At 41.4% G+C, this 16884-nt stretch overlaps 3 protein-coding genes across 10 annotated transcripts in view; all 3 read left to right on the top strand.

Annotated features, from left to right (window-relative positions):
* Positions 1 to 16884, top strand: part of LOC308075518 (protocadherin gamma-C5-like) — a gene marked incomplete at its 5' end in the record, with an annotated part of 117743 nt that overhangs the window by 82968 nt on the left and 17891 nt on the right. For 2 of the 8 annotated variants that reach the window (XM_080415442.1, XM_080415441.1), the window contains one exon: positions 12912 to 15362. The exons of 5 other annotated variants lie outside the window; for them this stretch is intronic. In XM_080415442.1, coding sequence (XP_080271568.1) covers positions 12912 to 15362 — 2451 coding nt within the window. Of the gene's footprint in view, positions 1 to 8690; positions 11145 to 12911; positions 15363 to 16884 lie in introns of those variants that run through there. One more of the 8 variants, XM_080415440.1, reaches the window with a different exon arrangement.
* LOC308075521 (protocadherin gamma-C5-like) lies at positions 824 to 3286 on the top strand (the record flags this gene model as incomplete). The annotated part of the gene is made up of 1 exon (XM_080415449.1): positions 824 to 3286. One exon carries the CDS (start codon positions 824 to 826, stop codon positions 3284 to 3286), a length of 2463 nt encoding a protein of 820 aa, XP_080271575.1.
* On the top strand, positions 4532 to 7000 carry LOC308075520 (protocadherin gamma-C5-like; the record flags this gene model as incomplete). Its single annotated transcript, XM_080415448.1, has 1 exon — positions 4532 to 7000. The coding sequence occupies one exon, from the start codon at positions 4532 to 4534 to the stop codon at positions 6998 to 7000; it is 2469 nt and encodes an 822-aa protein (XP_080271574.1).

The following is a 16884-nucleotide window of genomic DNA, read 5'->3' as shown; positions in this document are numbered from 1 at the left end:
TTAGTACTTAGAGCACGTTCTGTTTGACATTCGTTGTTATGGGTGATGGCATTTGCGACCACGTTTCAGCACCACTTAGGTGGACAGTTACAGCATCACCACTCCTTTCCTTTTCAGTAGGCTGCTACATTCATGAAGTGTCATGTCATTAATTCTGTCTAAACTAAAGAAACTGCTCCATGCTCATTACCACTACTCGTTTATATTTTTCAAGGAATAAGTTGTATGTGTGTGTAGTCTTAGTGTAAATATCGTCAAATAATGAGTTGTGTGTGTGTGTGTGTGTGTGTGTGTGTGTGTGTGTGTGTGTGTGTGTGTGTGTGTGTGTGTGTGTGTGTGTGTGTGTGTGTGTGTGTGTGTGTGTGTGTGTGTGTGTGTGTGTGTGTGTGTGTGCGTGCACAATTCAATATATCTAGCCCAAGTGTAATGTGAACCCTCGTTGTATGAGAAAATATTATGACAGCATATTGGGCTATTTCTCTCTGTGGTGTCCGACTCCTCTTACGCTGCTGTGACTTTAAGAACGCAGTTCAGTTTCTTATTGGATGATGGGGATTGTCGCTGCGCTCCAATAGTACATCAAACTGTACAAAGAGATCTACTCCCTCCCCCTATGCTTCAGCACCACCTCACAATGGTTAGAGCTTGTGGTGACAAGGCTATGAGCTCGTATACATCATGTCATGATATTATAATATATTTTATTTAACGTAGGCTATGGTGGAATATTTGAAGAATCATTCTGTGGGATTAACGTTTCAGGAAATGGATTTCAAACCATATTGTATATCGATGGGAAATAACGTATTTTAATGGTTTTGGGATGACAAAGAGAATGGGATTCCGAGACTGGACATTGCACGCTCTTTGGTGGCATCATTTCTTTCTCTTGTGGAGTACAATAGATGGGCAGACACGCTACACAATCCCGGAGGAGCTGAAACAAGGCTCCGTGGTAGGAAATTTAGCCAAAGATCTAGGTTTGGGACTATCAGAGATTTCTGAACGTAAACTGAGCGTTGCGTCTGTGGCTGGTAAGCAGTATTTCAGTGTGGATGCGGGGAAGGGCGAGCTGGTGGTGAATGAGAGAATAGACAGAGAGGCTTTATGCGGACAAAGCGTCAGCTGTGTGTTGCCTCTCCAGGTTGTTGTTGAGGATCCGTTGCAGCTACATCGTATAGAGGTGGAAATAAGAGACATAAATGACAATTCTCCTAGTTTTCTTACAAAAGAACTGTCTTTGAAAATTGCAGAATTAGCTACAGTCGGCACACGCTTTCCTTTGGAGAGCGCAGAGGACCCAGATGTGGGAAGTAATTCGCTTAAATCATACACTTTAAGAAAAAACGAATGCTTTGTCTTGAAAATGAAAGAAGTTGAAAATGGCAAAACTGTCCCTGAATTGGTATTAGAAAGGCCCATCGACCGAGAGAAAACAGCTGTTTATCATCTACTATTGACAGCGTTAGATGGTGGAAACCCCATCATGTCTGGAACCTCACAGATAACAATTGATGTTCTTGATATTAATGACAATTACCCAGTTTTTGATAAAAATGTATATAAAGTGTCTTTAGAGGAGAACAGCGCAAAAGGTACATTTGTAGTTCAAACTAAAGCAACCGATGCTGACGAGGGAACAAACGGTGTTGTCGAGTTCTCTTTTGGCGCTCGCACGCCAGATTCAGTTTTATCAATATTTGACATTAATTCTTTAACGGGAGAGATTTATTTGAAAGGAGAACTGGATTATGAGAGTGCTACCTCTTATATAATAGAAGTAACTGCAAAGGACAGGGGCACTCCTGTAATGGAGGGTCATTGTCGTGTACAAATTGATGTTGTAGACGTTAACGATAATGCACCAGAAATTGTCCTAGCATCTCAGCCAAAACCAGTGCGCGAAAATGCGCCTGCTGGCACAGTAGTAGCTTTGATCAGTGTAACGGACCTTGATTCAAGTGATAACGGTAAAGTTACTTTACAATTACCCAAGGGCTCTCCGTTTAGTCTGAAGCCATCGTTTTCGAATAATTACGCACTGGTTACCAGCGGTGCTTTAGACCGAGAGCGTTTCTCAGACTATAACATTGAGATAACAGCCACTGATTCAGCCTCTCCTCCTCTAACTACTAAGAAAACTATACCTGTACGTATCACTGATGTGAATGACAATGCTCCTCTGTTCAGCCAGCCCTCATATAGCGTGTACTTAAAAGAGAATTGTGTACCAGGGTCCATTCTATACTCGGTGTCTGCCACTGATATAGATTTTGGGGAAAATGCAAAGATTTCCTACTCTATTTTAGATTCAAAAGTGCAGGACGTCTCTGTGTCCTCATATGTGTATATAAACTCTGATAATGGCAGCATCTACGGCATGCACTCGTTTGACTATGAGAAACTGAAGGTGTTTCAGATTCGGGTGCAGGCAAAGGACCAGGGCTCTCCATCTCTTAGCAGCAACGCTACTGTAAATGTTTTTATACTGGATCAGAACGACAATGCCCCCAATGTTATTTACCCCTCCTCCGCTGTTCTGGGCTCACTGTCTCATCAGAGGATGCCTCGCTCTGCTAAAGCAGGCCACCTGGTTACTAAGGTGACGGCCGTGGACGCTGACTCGGGCCATAACGCCTGGATCTCCTATAAGTTGGTGGAGGCCACGGACGCCTCTCTGTTCACTGTCAGTCTTTACACAGGAGAGGTGAGGACTAAACGTGCTGTATATGAGCAGGATGACTCCTCTCAGAGGCTGATTATAGAGATCAAAGACGACGGAGAACCAGTCCAATCTGCCACTGTCACGGTGTCTATCCTACTAGAGGATGGACTACATGAGCCCATTTTGGATCTTCGACAGAAAGCAGCCGAGTCCAATAAGAAAAGTGGGAGAATAACACTTTATTTGATTCTCTCTCTGGCTGGGGTGTCCGTGCTGTCTCTTGTTACTTTTTTAATTTTAGCTGTTAAGTGCATAAGGAGCAGTAGAGGCAGCGATAGTTGCTGCATGAGACGGAGTGACTTTGATGATTACAAGAACCCCAACAGAAACCTGCAGATCCAGCTCAACTCAGACGGACCTATCAAGTACGTGGAGGTCCTGGGAGGAGACATGTTGTCTCAGAGTCAGTCGTTCAGGTCGTGTCTCTCTCCCATGTCAGAGTACAGTGATTTCACCTTCGTTAAACCCAGCAGCACCACTGACTTTAAGGAGATGATGAACGTCCTAGATGCGTCTTTACCTGACAGCACTTGGACGTTTGAGAGCCAGCAGGTGAGCTGAGAATAATGGCAATGAGTTGTTGTTTTTCATTCTTTTACAAAATGCCCTCAACCGAAACCAGTCTGACACACTTTACTTGAGCATGCAAATTCATACACGTAATTAATGCTTAATTCATCATCATCATTAATTCATACATTAATACATCATTAATACATCATGAATTTATCATGATCTCATCATTAAATATTTTAACCAAGGGTAATATATCATTAGTTAAGGATGTTATTTCACAGCTCCACTGCCCAGGATGAGTGCTGGGTGGGTAGAAGAAGCGAGGTTGCTTTATTTTTCTTGCAATATCATGTGTGAAAAAGAGAAAAATCCTCGTTCATTGCATTTCAATTTAGCCTATAATCTCATACTTTTCTTGCTACCCTCATATTATTATTACCATTTCGTCTTATGAGTATATTTTCAGTTAAACAGGTTGACAGTTCACATCTTCCTATACTTTTTCTCAAGAACGTAATTTCTATTGTGTGTATTTTTAATGCCTCAGCACTTGTAGGCGTAGTAGGCCTACAAGTGCTGAGGCATTACAAATTGCATTTTAATGAGGCAAAGTACCGTTGTCTAGTTTGATTTTATACTTTGATGTGCATTGCAGTGTGGCTGAGTGTTTTCAGCACCATTGTTCTGGACAGCGACACAACAAAAGAATGGCATCCCCGATGTGTTTAGATCTAACATTCTCACTCTCAAGCCAAAGCGCTCAAATATAGTACAATAAAAGTTGGCCTGTTCAATGTATTAGTTTGCAATACTTTTGTGGTTATGATCTAATTAGGGAAAATATCCATTTTATGAACCTATAGGCTATTTATTTGATTTTCATTATGGTGTACCATAAAAATGTGTCCCATATGTCCCTGATAAGCTCTTCAATGCATAGGCTACTAGCACTGCTTTAAATACTCCTGTGTCTTTAACAAAGCAGCCCTGGTTCGTTTTCATTGGGCGTGAGATGGATCCTGTGCGCCAATAGAATAGAGAACTGTACAAAGAGATCTACTCCCTTCCCCCCGTGCAGCATCAGCACCATAACCCTCACAATGCTCTGAGAGACAGCGGGATACGCTCATCTATTTGGAGATTAAATAATGTCTAATATATACCGTCATAAGAAATTCTTTCGAATTATATACTGGAATATTTTATCAGGCAATGGATTTTCAACAGTGAGCTCTTTGTTATGAAAAAAGAACATGTCGAGGTGGATTAATGTGTTGTAACGCATCAGGGATGGCAAAAAGAACGGGACATCGAGACTGGAGATGGCAGGCTCTTTGGTGGCATTATTTCTTTCTCTTATGGAGTACAATAGATGGACAGACTCGCTACACAATCCCTGAGGAATCAAAACAGGGTTCTGTAGTAGGAAATTTAGCCAAAGATCTGGGTTTGGGACTATCAGAGATTTTTGACCGTAAATTGCGTGTCGCCTCGGAGGCTGGTAAGCAGTATTTCAGTGTGGATGCGGGAAAGGGCGAGCTGGTTGTGAATGAAAGAATAGACAGAGAGGCTTTATGCGCACAAAGCGCCAGCTGTGTTCTACCACTGCAGGTTGTCATTGAAAACCCTTTGCGGTTATATAGAGTTGAAGTGGAAATCCAAGACATCAATGATAACTCCCCAAGTTTTCCTTCAAAAGACGTAACATTAAAAATCGCTGAGTCCACAGCTGCAGGGGCACTGTTTCAATTGGAGAGTGCACAAGACATTGATGTTGGGGCTAATTATGTTAAGTCTTATACGTTAAGCAAAGATGAGTTTTTCAGTTTGAAAATCAAAGATGTTTCGGGTGGAAGGAAGGTTCCAGAACTAGTCTTGGCTAAATCACTTGATCGAGAGAAAAAAGCGGTACACCAGCTTCTTTTGACGGCATTTGATGGAGGAAATCCAGTGAGATCTGGGACATCTCAGATAATTATTAATGTGCTTGATATTAACGATAATTTTCCAGTGTTCGAAAAAAGCGTGTACAAAGTTTCTATAAGCGAAAATAGCGCAGAGGGCACATCCGTAGTTCAGCTTGTAGCAAAAGATATTGATGAGGGACTAAATGGAGAGATAGAATATTCTTTTGGTACACATGTCCCCGATAGTATCATGTCTGTATTCAACATTGACCCACTGTCTGGAATAGTAACGCTGAAAGGAAGATTGGATTTCGAAGGAGTTCCAAATTATGAAATAGACATAAGCGCGAAAGACAAAGGATCTCATATAATGGAGGGACATTGCACTATCCAGGTAGAGGTTGTAGACGTCAACGACAATGCCCCAGAGATTATTCTAACATCTGAACCTAGTCCCGTGCGCGAGGACGCCCCTGGTGGCACAGTAGTAGCTTTGCTAAGTGCACGAGACCTTGACTCCGGTGTTAACGGTAAAGTGACGTTACAGCTGCCAAAGGGCTCTCCTTTTACTCTCAAACCCTCATTTGCCAATAATTACGCACTTGTTACTAATGCAGTTTTAGACCGAGAAAATGTCGCAGAGTTTAAGATTGAAATAACAGCCACTGATTCGGGATCTCCCCCTCTAAGTAGTAAGAAAACTATACCCGTCAGTATCACTGATATGAATGACAATCCTCCTATATTCACTCAGCCCTCATTTAATGTGTATTTAAAAGAGAACGGGGTAGCAGGCTCCATACTCTATTCAGTGTCAGCATCTGATCTTGATTTTGGGGAAAATGCAAAGATTTCATATTCAGTCCTGGATTCCAAAGTGCAGGACGTGTCTGTGTCCTCATATGTGTACATAAACTCTGATAATGGCAGCATCTACAGCATGCACTCGTTTGACTATGAGAAACTGAAGGTGTTTCAGATTCAGGTGCAGGCAAAGGACCAGGGCTCTCCATCTCTTAGCAGTAACACTACTGTAAATGTTTTTATCCTGGACCAGAACGACAATGCCCCCACTGTTATTTACCCCTCCTCCGCTGTTCTGGGCTCGCTTTCTCATCAGAGGATGCCTCGCTCTGCTAAAGCAGGCCATCTGGTTACTAAGGTGACGGCCGTGGACGCTGACTCGGGCCATAACGCCTGGATCTCCTATAAGCTGGTGGAGGCCACGGACGCCTCTCTGTTCACTGTCAGTCTTTACACAGGAGAGGTGAGGACTAAACGCGCTGTATACGAGCAGGATGACTCCTCTCAGAGGCTGATTATAGAGATCAAAGACGACGGGGAACCAGTTCAGTCCTCCACGGTTACTGTATCAATCCTGCTCGAGGATGGACTACATGAACCTATTTCAGATATCAGACACAAAGTAGCAGAACCAAATAAGAAAAGTGGTAGAATAACACTTTATTTGATCTTGTCTCTGGCAGCAATGTCCGTGCTCTCTCTCGTGACTTTTCTCATCTTAGCTGTTAAGTGCATAAGGAGCAGTAGAGGCAGCGATAGTTGCTGCATGAGACGGGAAGACTTTGATGATTACAAGAACCCCAACAGAAACCTGCAGATCCAGCTCAACTCAGAGGGACCTATTAAGTACGTGGAGGTCCTGGGAGGAGACATGTTGTCTCAGAGTCAGTCGTTCAGGTCGTGTCTCTCTCCCATGTCAGAGTACAGCGATTTCACCTTCGTTAAACCCAGCAGCACCACTGATTTTAAGGAGATGATGAACGTCCTAGACGCTTCTTTGCCCGACAGCACGTGGACCTTTGAGAGCCAGCAGGTGAGCAGAGAGTAATAAGGTCTCCTATTTTGTCTTCATACTTTTGGCATCAGATGCTCCATAGGGATGTCTGTACAGTTCTTGGCTACATGAAAGAAAAAAACACTTCAGCACACCCATAACACTGACAAAGTTGCAAAAGCTGTGTGTCTTTGGCAATGAGTTTTTGGCCACTTGTAGATTGTTGAATTTATTCAAGTTATAGAACATGTCAGTCACCATGACGGTTATTTGCTGTTGCATTTGAACATGCAATATGTTTCAGCACCACAGCGATGGACAGCGACACATACATACACCATACAGAGAGGTTTGCTATAGGGTTTCAAACAAGCGTTTAGTTAGCAACAGATGTGAATGGGTGGACAAACAACGTTGGATATTCCTTTATCATGAAATGAAGGATTATAGAATTAATTGTCTTCATTTTATCTTTTGTGTGTGTGTGTGTGTGTGTGTGTGTGTGTGTGTGTGTGTGTGTGTGTGTGTGTGTGTGTGTGTGTGCAGGCGCGTGCGTGTGTGTGTGTGCACGTGCGACATTTTGGGAAGTGGACATTTCCTCACCACCAGTGAAACTTGTTGAAATGTACTGATGTTTTAAAAAGATGTTTTTTAAAAAAAAAACACGTGAGAGTTTGACTGCAGTTGCATTTGAAATGCAGTGTGTTTCAGCACCACAGCCATGGACAGCGACATCCACAAAGATGTGACATCCACAAAAATGTGTTAGGAATTTATACATTTATAAAATGTATTAGGAACACAAAAATGTGTTCCTAATAAATCTAATAAAACAAATCTTCAACTCAAAAATATACTACGGTCAAAAAACCGTGTCGCTTTGACCTTGTCTTGGACATCAACTGAATCTGCACTGCCCTAAACACTCAGGTGTTAGCAATTTGTAATGAAATTCTCAGTTACACAACCTAAGCTCTCTTCTTAGCTACAGTAACAGCATCATTTTTAACCTAAAGCACATCACCAAGATTTAAACAAATTATTAACTCCTTTAACCTTTTTAACTTAGCTTATTTAACAATCAGATACTTCAACATATGAACTGTTGAACCAAAACCACAAAATAAAGCAGTAATTATTCAAATGAACACAATATTCAAACTTTGCTCCCACAGATGGGTTTACAGGGTTTCAAACAGGTGTTTTTTTCTCCTTTTCCATCTTATAGAGATTGTGTGATATTTGTTGACATACATAAACCGTTCATATGGAAGTTAGGCCTATACATTATATAAACTTGAATCCTCTCGTTTTTCATACATGTCGTGGTAAAGGTATATCAAATAATAGAGCCGATTGACACCACCGGTGTTTATCACATGCTCTGCAATGTCTCAGTGACAGCCTGCTGTTATGGCTTTAAGAGCTTTACTTCCACTCTCATTGGATGTTAAAGATAGACATTGTGCACCAATAGCACACAGAACTGTACAAAGAGATCTACTCCCTCCCCCAGTGCAGCTTCAGTACCATAACCCGTTGAGTGCAGGGGAGATGGAGGATAGAGCAGGTTTCGTTCTTAAACAAAGACATGAAACCATTTTTAGGCTATGCATCCTACTTTAGATGTTACGTCTATATAATGCCAATGTTTCTATCGGAATAACCCGTTTTTCGAATGGATTTCATGTGAAGATGCTGTTTTTATTCGTTATGGGAAAAAAAGCATTGTGACGGTTCAGGGATGACAAAGAGAACTGGATATCGAGACTGGAGATGGCACTGTCTTTGGTGGCAGTATTTCTTTCTCATGTGGAGTACAGTAGACGGACAGACACGCTACAGTATCCCGGAGGAATTAAAACGGGGTTCTGTTGTAGGAAACCTAGCCAAGGATCTGGGTTTAGGACCATCAGAGATTTTTGATCGTAAACTGCGTGTCGCCTCGGAGGCTGGTAAGCAGTATTTCAATGTGGATGCGGGGAAGGGCGAGCTGGTGGTGAATGACAGAATAGACAGAGAGGCTTTATGCGGACAAAGCGCAAGCTGTGTTCTACCTCTGCAAGTTGTCTTAGAGAACCCGCTACATTTACACCGGATTGAAGTAGAAATACGAGACATTAATGACAACTCACCAAGCTTCCTTTCTAAGGATCTTTCTTTGAAAATAGCCGAATTAACGGTAGTAGGTACGCGTTTTCCTTTGGAGAGCGCATTAGATCCCGACGTTGGAGTCAATTCACTCAAATCCCACTCGCTTAGCAAGAATGAGTGTTTTTCCCTCAAAATTAAAGAAATTGAAAATGGTAAGACTGTCCTTGAACTTGTTTTAGAGAAGCCTTTAGATAGAGAGAAGAAAGCTGTTCACAACTTATTGTTAACAGCGTTAGATGGAGGGAACCCAGTGAGAACAGGCACATCACAAATAACCATTATTGTTCTTGATAATAACGACAACGTTCCAGTGTTTGAAAAACCTGTTTACATAATATCCCTAAGTGAAAACACTGCGAAGGGCACCATTGTTATAAAACCAAAAGCAACAGATGCGGACGAAGGTCCAAATGGTGAAATTGAATTCTCATTTGGTTCTCGAACGCCAGACATGGTATTAACCATGTTCAACATGGATTATTTAACAGGTGAAATTACTCTTAAGGGGGAATTAGATTATGAAACAACTGCTTCATATACCATTGACATAACTGCAAAAGATAAAGGAAGTCCAGAAATGGAGGGTCACTGTCGCGTGCAGATCGATGTAATTGACATTAACGATAATGCCCCTGAAATTGTTCTTACTTCTCAACCGAGTCCCGTGCGCGAGGACGCACCGAGTGGTACGGTGGTTGCATTACTCAGTTCAAGGGATGTTGATTCTGGTGAAAACGGAAAAGTTACATTACAGCTAGAGAAGGGCTCTCCTTTTAGACTCAAACCCTCATTTTCCAATAATTACGCACTGGTTACCAGTGGTGTTTTAGACCGAGAGAGCTTCTCAGAGTATGATATTAAGATAACAGCCACTGATTCAGGCTCTCCTTCCCTGAACAGTAAGAAAACTATACCAGTCAGTATCATTGATGTTAATGACAACCCTCCTGTATTCACTCAGGCCTCATATAATGTGTATTTAAAAGAGAATGGCGTGGCGGGGTCGATACTTCATTCACTATCTGCATCTGATCTGGATTTAGGTGAAAATGCCAAGATTTCCTACTCCATATTAGATTCCAAAGTGCAGGACGTGTCTGTGTCTTCATATGTGTACATAAACTCTGATAATGGCAGCATCTACAGCATGCACTCGTTTGACTATGAGAAACTGAAGATGTTTCAGATTCAGGTGCAGGCAAAGGACCAGGGCTCTCCATCTCTTAGCTGCAACGCTACTGTTAATGTTTTTATCCTGGACCAGAACGACAATGCCCCCACTGTTATTTACCCCTCCTCCGCTATTCTGGGCTCGCTCTCTCATCAGAGGATGCCTCGTTCTGCTAAAGCAGGCCATCTGGTTACTAAGGTGACGGCCGTGGACGCTGACTCGGGCCATAACGCCTGGATCTCCTATAAGCTGGCGGAGGCCACAGACGCCTCTCTGTTCACTGTCAGTCTTTACACAGGAGAGGTGAGGACTAAACGCGCTGTATACGAGCAGGATGACTCCTCTCAGAGGCTGATTATAGAGATCAAAGACGATGGAGAACCAGTCCAGTCCTCCACGGTTACAGTATCAATCCTGCTCGAGGATGGACTCCATGAACCTATCTCAGATATCAGACACAAAGTAGCAGAACCAAATAAAAAAAGCGGTAGAATAACACTTTATTTGATCTTGTCTCTGGCTGCCGTGTCCGTGCTGTCTCTTGTGACTTTTCTTATTTTAGCTGTTAAGTGCATAAGGAGCAGTAGAGGCAGCGATAGTTGCTGCATGACACGGGATGATTTTGATGATTACAAGAACCCCAACAGAAACCTGCAGATTCAGCTGAACACAGATGGACCTATCAAGTACGTGGAGGTCCTGGGAGGAGACATGTTGTCTCAGAGTCAATCGTTCAGGTCGTGTCTCTCTCCCATGTCAGAGTACAGTGATTTCACCTTCGTTAAACCCAGCAGCACCACTGATTTTAAGGAAATGATGAACGTCCTAGACGCTTCTTTGCCCGACAGCACGTGGACCTTTGAGAGCCAGCAGGTGAGCAGAGAATAATGTCTCCTATTCCGTCCTCTACTCTTGGCAGCAGATACTTATAGCTATACTGTAAATATGTTTGGTTACATGAAAAGAAAAAAAATCACTGCATCACATAACACGCTCCAGTGGAAAAAGTTGTAAAGGCTGTTTGAATAGTCTTTGGTAGTTTGTTTTCAGACACTTTTAGATCTTTTAATTTATTTAAGTTATAGAACATGTCACCATTTGCGGTTGCATTTGAAATGCAGCATGTTTCACACCACGCAGGACACCATGGACAGTGGCACCCAGATGCGTTTACTACAGGGTGTCAAACAGGCATTTAAATAGCATCATGGGTAGGTGGACAAACAAGCATAAGATGTGAATGGATGGACAAACAACGTATTGGACACTACTCCTTTATCATACAGATCAAATTATTATTTTTAATCGTGTGTGTGTGTGTGTGTGTGTGTGTGTGTGTGTGTGTGTGTGTGTGTGTGTGTGTGTGTGTGTGTGTGTGTGTGTGTGTGTGTGTGTGTGTGTGTGTGTGTGTGTGTGTGTGTGTGTGTGTGTGTGTGTGTGTGTGTGTGTGTGTGTGTGTGTGTGTGTGTGTGTGTGAGAGAGAGAGAGAGAGAGAGAGAGAGAGATTTTGGGAAGTGTTCATTTCCTCACCAGCGAAACTAGTTGAAATATACAGATGTTTGAAAGAAAACACTGGAAGTTTGACTGTTATTTGCGGTTGCATTTTAAAGGGTTATTTCATTTTCAAACATGTTAGGAGTGATTTTTACGTCTATTTTTTAAATTTATTTTTTCATTAATGTTTTTTATTTTATTTTTGGAAAATAAAAAAAATATATATGCAAATAAAAGTAATGAAAAAAGTAATTGGAAAAACACGGCCCCTCACGTATTAAGAGGGCAGGATGAGTCACCAGAACCAAGAACAGGTGTTTTCGATGAATCCATCATGGTTAAAATGGAGTTTGAAGTTACAAAGGGTTTGTATAGGAAGGTGGCGTGTCTGATAACAAATTATATCAAAAATCGAAATATTAAATCAAGCAACTTAAAAACTGTCCGGGGTGCTCACAAAAGCCTGAGTAGCCGTTAAAATGACCCCAAACATGTTTGAAAGTTAAATATCCCTTTAAATGCATTATGCGGTGTGTTTCAGCACCACAGCCATGGACAGCGACGTCCATAATGATGGCTTTACTATAGGTAGGGTTTTAAACAGGCGTTTAGTCAGCAACAGATGTGAATATGGACAAACAACGTTTTTCTATCTTATAGAGCTTGTGTGATAGGCTATTTGGTGACATACATAAACCATTAATATGGAAGATACATTTTATATAGTCATGAATCCTCTCGTTTTTTTAATTAATTTTGTGATAAATGTATCAAATAAGAGAACTGATGTCCCCTGTTTTAACACATGCTCTGCAGTGTTTCTGTCACAGTTCATAGGCTGCTGTTATGGCTTTAAGAGAGCTGCTCAGTTCAGCTCTTATTGGATGTTAAAGATGGAGATGTGCACCAATAGCATACAGAACTGTACAAAGAGATCTACTCCCTCCCCCAACGCAGCTTCAGCACCATAACACGTATAGTGCTCGGAGATGGAGGATAAAACAGGCTTCGTTTACACAATGACATGAAACATTTTAGGCTATGTATCCTACTTTAGATTTTATATTATGCGTTCTTCTAATGGATTTTATGTGAAGATCCTGTTTTTATTCGTTATGGGAAGAAAGGAATTGTGACTGTTCAGGGATGACAAAGAGAACTGGATATCGAGACTGGAGATGGCACGGTCTTTGGTGGCATTATTTCTTTCTCATGTGGAGTACAATAGACGGACAGACTCGCTACAGTATCCCGGAGGAATTAAAACGGGGTTCTGTTGTAGGAAATCTAGCCAAAGATCTGGGTTTAGGATCATCAGAGATTTTTGACCGTAAACTGAGCGTTGCCTCGGAGGCTGGTAAGCAATATTTCAGTGTGGACGCGGGGAAGGGCGAGCTGGTTGTGAATGACAGAATAGACAGAGAGGCTTTATGCGGACAAAGCGCAAGCTGTGTTCTACCTCTGCAAGTTGTCTTAGAGAACCCGCTACAATTACACCGGATTGAAGTAGAAATACGAGACATTAATGACAATTCACCAAGCTTCCTTTCTAAGGATCTTTCTTTGAAAATAGCCGAGTCAACGGCAGTAGGCACGCGTTTTCCTTTGGAGAGCGCATTAGATCCCGACGTTGGAGGCAATTCACTCAAAACCCACTCGCTTAACAAAAATGAGTGTTTTTCCCTCAAAATGAAAGAAATTGAAAATGGTAAGACTGTCCCTGAACTTGTTTTAGAGAAACCATTGGATAGAGAGAGAAAGGCGGTTCACAACTTATTATTAACAGCATTAGATGGGGGGAACCCAGTGAGAACTGGCACATCACAAATAACCATTACTGTTCTTGATAATAACGACAACGTTCCAGTGTTTGAAAAAACAATTTACAAAATATCCCTAAGTGAAAACACTGCGAAGGGCACTATTGTTATAAAACCAAAAGCAACAGATGCGGACGAAGGTCCAAATGGTGAAATTGAATTCTCATTTGGTTCTCGAACGCCGGACATGGTATTAGCCATGTTCGACATTGACCCTTTAACAGGTGAAATTACTCTCAAGGGGGAATTAGATTATGAAACAACTGCTTCATATGGCATTGATATAACTGCCAAAGATAAAGGAATTCCTGAAATGGAGGGCCACTGTCGCGTGCAGATCGATGTAATTGACATTAACGATAATGCCCCTGAAATTGTTCTTACTTCTAAACCGAGTCCCGTGCGCGAGGACGCGCCGAGTGGTACGGTAGTTGCATTGCTTAGTTCACGGGATGCTGATTCTGGTGAAAATGGAAAAGTTACATTACAGCTAGAGAAGGGCTCTCCTTTTAATCTGAAACCCTCATTTTCCAATAATTACGCACTGGTTACCAGTGGTGTTTTAGACCGAGAGAGTTTCTCACAGTATAATATTAAGATAACAGCCACTGATTCAGGCTCTCCTCCCCTGACTAGTAAGAAAACTATACCTGTCAGCATCATTGATGTTAATGACAACCCTCCTGTATTCACCCAGGCCTCATATAATGTGTATTTAAAAGAGAATGGCGTGGCGGGGTCGATACTGCATTCACTATCTGCATCTGATCTGGATTTAGGTGAAAATGCAAAGATTTCCTACTCCATCTTAGATTCCAAAGTGCAGGACGTGTCTGTGTCTTCATATGTGTACATCAACTCTGATAATGGCAGCATCTACAGCATGCACTCGTTTGACTATGAGAAACTGAAGGTGTTTCAGATTCAGGTGCAGGCAAAGGACCAGGGCTCTCCGTCTCTTAACTGTAACGCTACTGTAAATGTTTTCATCCTGGACCAGAACGACAATGCCCCCACTGTTATTTACCCATCATCCGCTATTCTGGGCTCGCTCTCTCATCAGAGGATGCCTCGGTCTGCTAAAGCAGGCCATCTGGTTACTAAGGTGACGGCCGTGGACGCTGACTCGGGCCATAACGCCTGGATCTCCTATAAGCTGGCGGAGGCCACGGACGCCTCTCTGTTCATTGTCAGTCTTTACACAGGAGAGGTGAGGACTAAACGCGCTGTATACGAGCAGGATGACTCCTCTCAGAGGCTTATTATAGAGATCAAAGACGACGGAGAACCAGTCCAGTCCTCCACGGTTACTGTATCAATCTTGCTTGAGGATGGACTCCATGAACCTATCTCAGATATCAGACACAAAATAGCAGAACCGAAGAAAAGTGGTAGAATAACACTATATTTGATTCTCTCTCTGGCCGCAGTGTCCGTTCTGTCTCTTGTGACTTTTCTCATCTTAGCTGTTAAGTGCATAAGGAGCAGTAGAGGCAGCGATAGTTGTTGCATGAGACGGGCTGACTTTGATGATTACAAGAACCCCAACAGAAACCTGCAGATCCAGCTCAACTCAGACGGACCTATTAAGTATGTGGAGGTCCTGGGAGGAGACATGTTATCTCAGAGTCAATCGTTCAGGTCCTGTCTCTCTCCCATGTCAGAGTACAGTGATTTCACATTTGTTAAACCCAGCAGCACCACTGACTTTAAGGAAATGATGAACGTCCTAGACGCTTCTTTGCCTGACAGCACGTGGACCTTTGAGAGCCAGCAGGTGAGCACTGAGGCAGGGCAAAATGTTTGTGATATAATTCTGGGTCATCCATATATAATCATATAAAGTGTTATATATCAGTATCACAACAGCTTTATTGCCAGGTATTAGAGGTATTCAAGCAGTTTGTCTTGATGAAATTGGTGCATTACACTTAAAGGTATAGTAAGTGATATTTAATATCAGTTTTTTTTAAAGGTTAAAGCTCTATATTTTGATGGTAAATTATTATCAAATTATAAAAATATATTTTCAAATTATTATTAATAATCATTGCTGTAGTTTCAGCCAATCAGAAGAGAGTAGGCCTACCCATTCATCAGCTTCAATTTGAATAGTGTTCCAGTTCTGCTCTCCTCTCTGTGTCATCACTTCCAATTCATTTGTTTATCCTGTAACTGTATCCGGTGTGAATTCTCTCTCCTGATTGGATATAATTGATATACCTGAAAATGCATTTTCTGTTTTCTCTTAAGAGTTGGAGAGTTAGGGAGACTCCTGTTAGGAACAAACACTCTACTACTACTATCACGATATAGAGATTTAACACTTATTTCAACAAATAAATATCACTATAAGCAACAATCTAAGAAACATTGTCGTTATTTCCTCAAAATAGAAAGATAAGCAGCAATATAAGGTATAAAGACACTATAGCCTATATATGAAATAATTAGGCCTAGCAATACACTATGCAACATACATTGTGCATTGCATATTGCAATAGTAATATCATGTATAATGTATACCTACTACAATGTTTGCAGATGCATAAAACAGAACATGCTTTTTTTGGGGGGGTAAGTGATATTTTTTGGTCAAAACAAAAAGGTTTTGTTAAAATGTTAAAGCACTATATTCTGATATAATCATTGCTATAGAGTGTTTGTTCAGTATCGGGTCTTCCTGTCTCTCCAGCTCTTTAATAAACAGAAAATACATTTTCAGGTAGTTCACGAAATGTCAGCCAATCAGGAGAGAGCACCCAATTATAATCTTAGTGTTTCAGTTCCAATTGTGTCTGCTCATTTCTTTGTGTCATCACTTCCAATCAAATTTCGCATGTTTAATCTGTATCCTGACTGACTGAGTTCTCTATCATGATAGGATAAAATTGGTATCCTGACCTGAAAATGCATTTTCTGTTTTATAATGAGCTGGAGAGACAGGGAGACTCCTGTCACTGAAGAAACACTCTATATTCTGATTGTACTCGTTGCTATAGAGCTATTTAACACTTATTTTAACCAAATAAAATCACTTACCCTACCTTTAAATCCTATTTTGCACTACATTTCATTGGCACTACTCATGATGACAATGTCAATGGCTTAACAATATGTTGTTAGCAGTGCTGATTGATACATATCAGTTGCTGTTAGGTGCAAGTTTATCAACTAATTCTTGTGTAGTGTATTCTAAAATGTCACATAAGGGCTAAACTTATTCTCCAGAGAGCATTTCAAATGGTTCAATCACAATTTTGTATTAGTCTAATCGTGAAAACATATATATATTTTTC

Source organism: Gymnoscopelus braueri (genome assembly GCF_963280865.1).
Source record: "Gymnoscopelus braueri genome assembly, chromosome: 20".
In the NCBI taxonomy this organism is placed as follows: Eukaryota; Metazoa; Chordata; class Actinopteri; order Myctophiformes; family Myctophidae; genus Gymnoscopelus; species Gymnoscopelus braueri.
The sequence above is the reverse complement of the archived record's forward strand: the minus strand, read 5'-3'. Positions and strand labels throughout refer to the sequence as shown.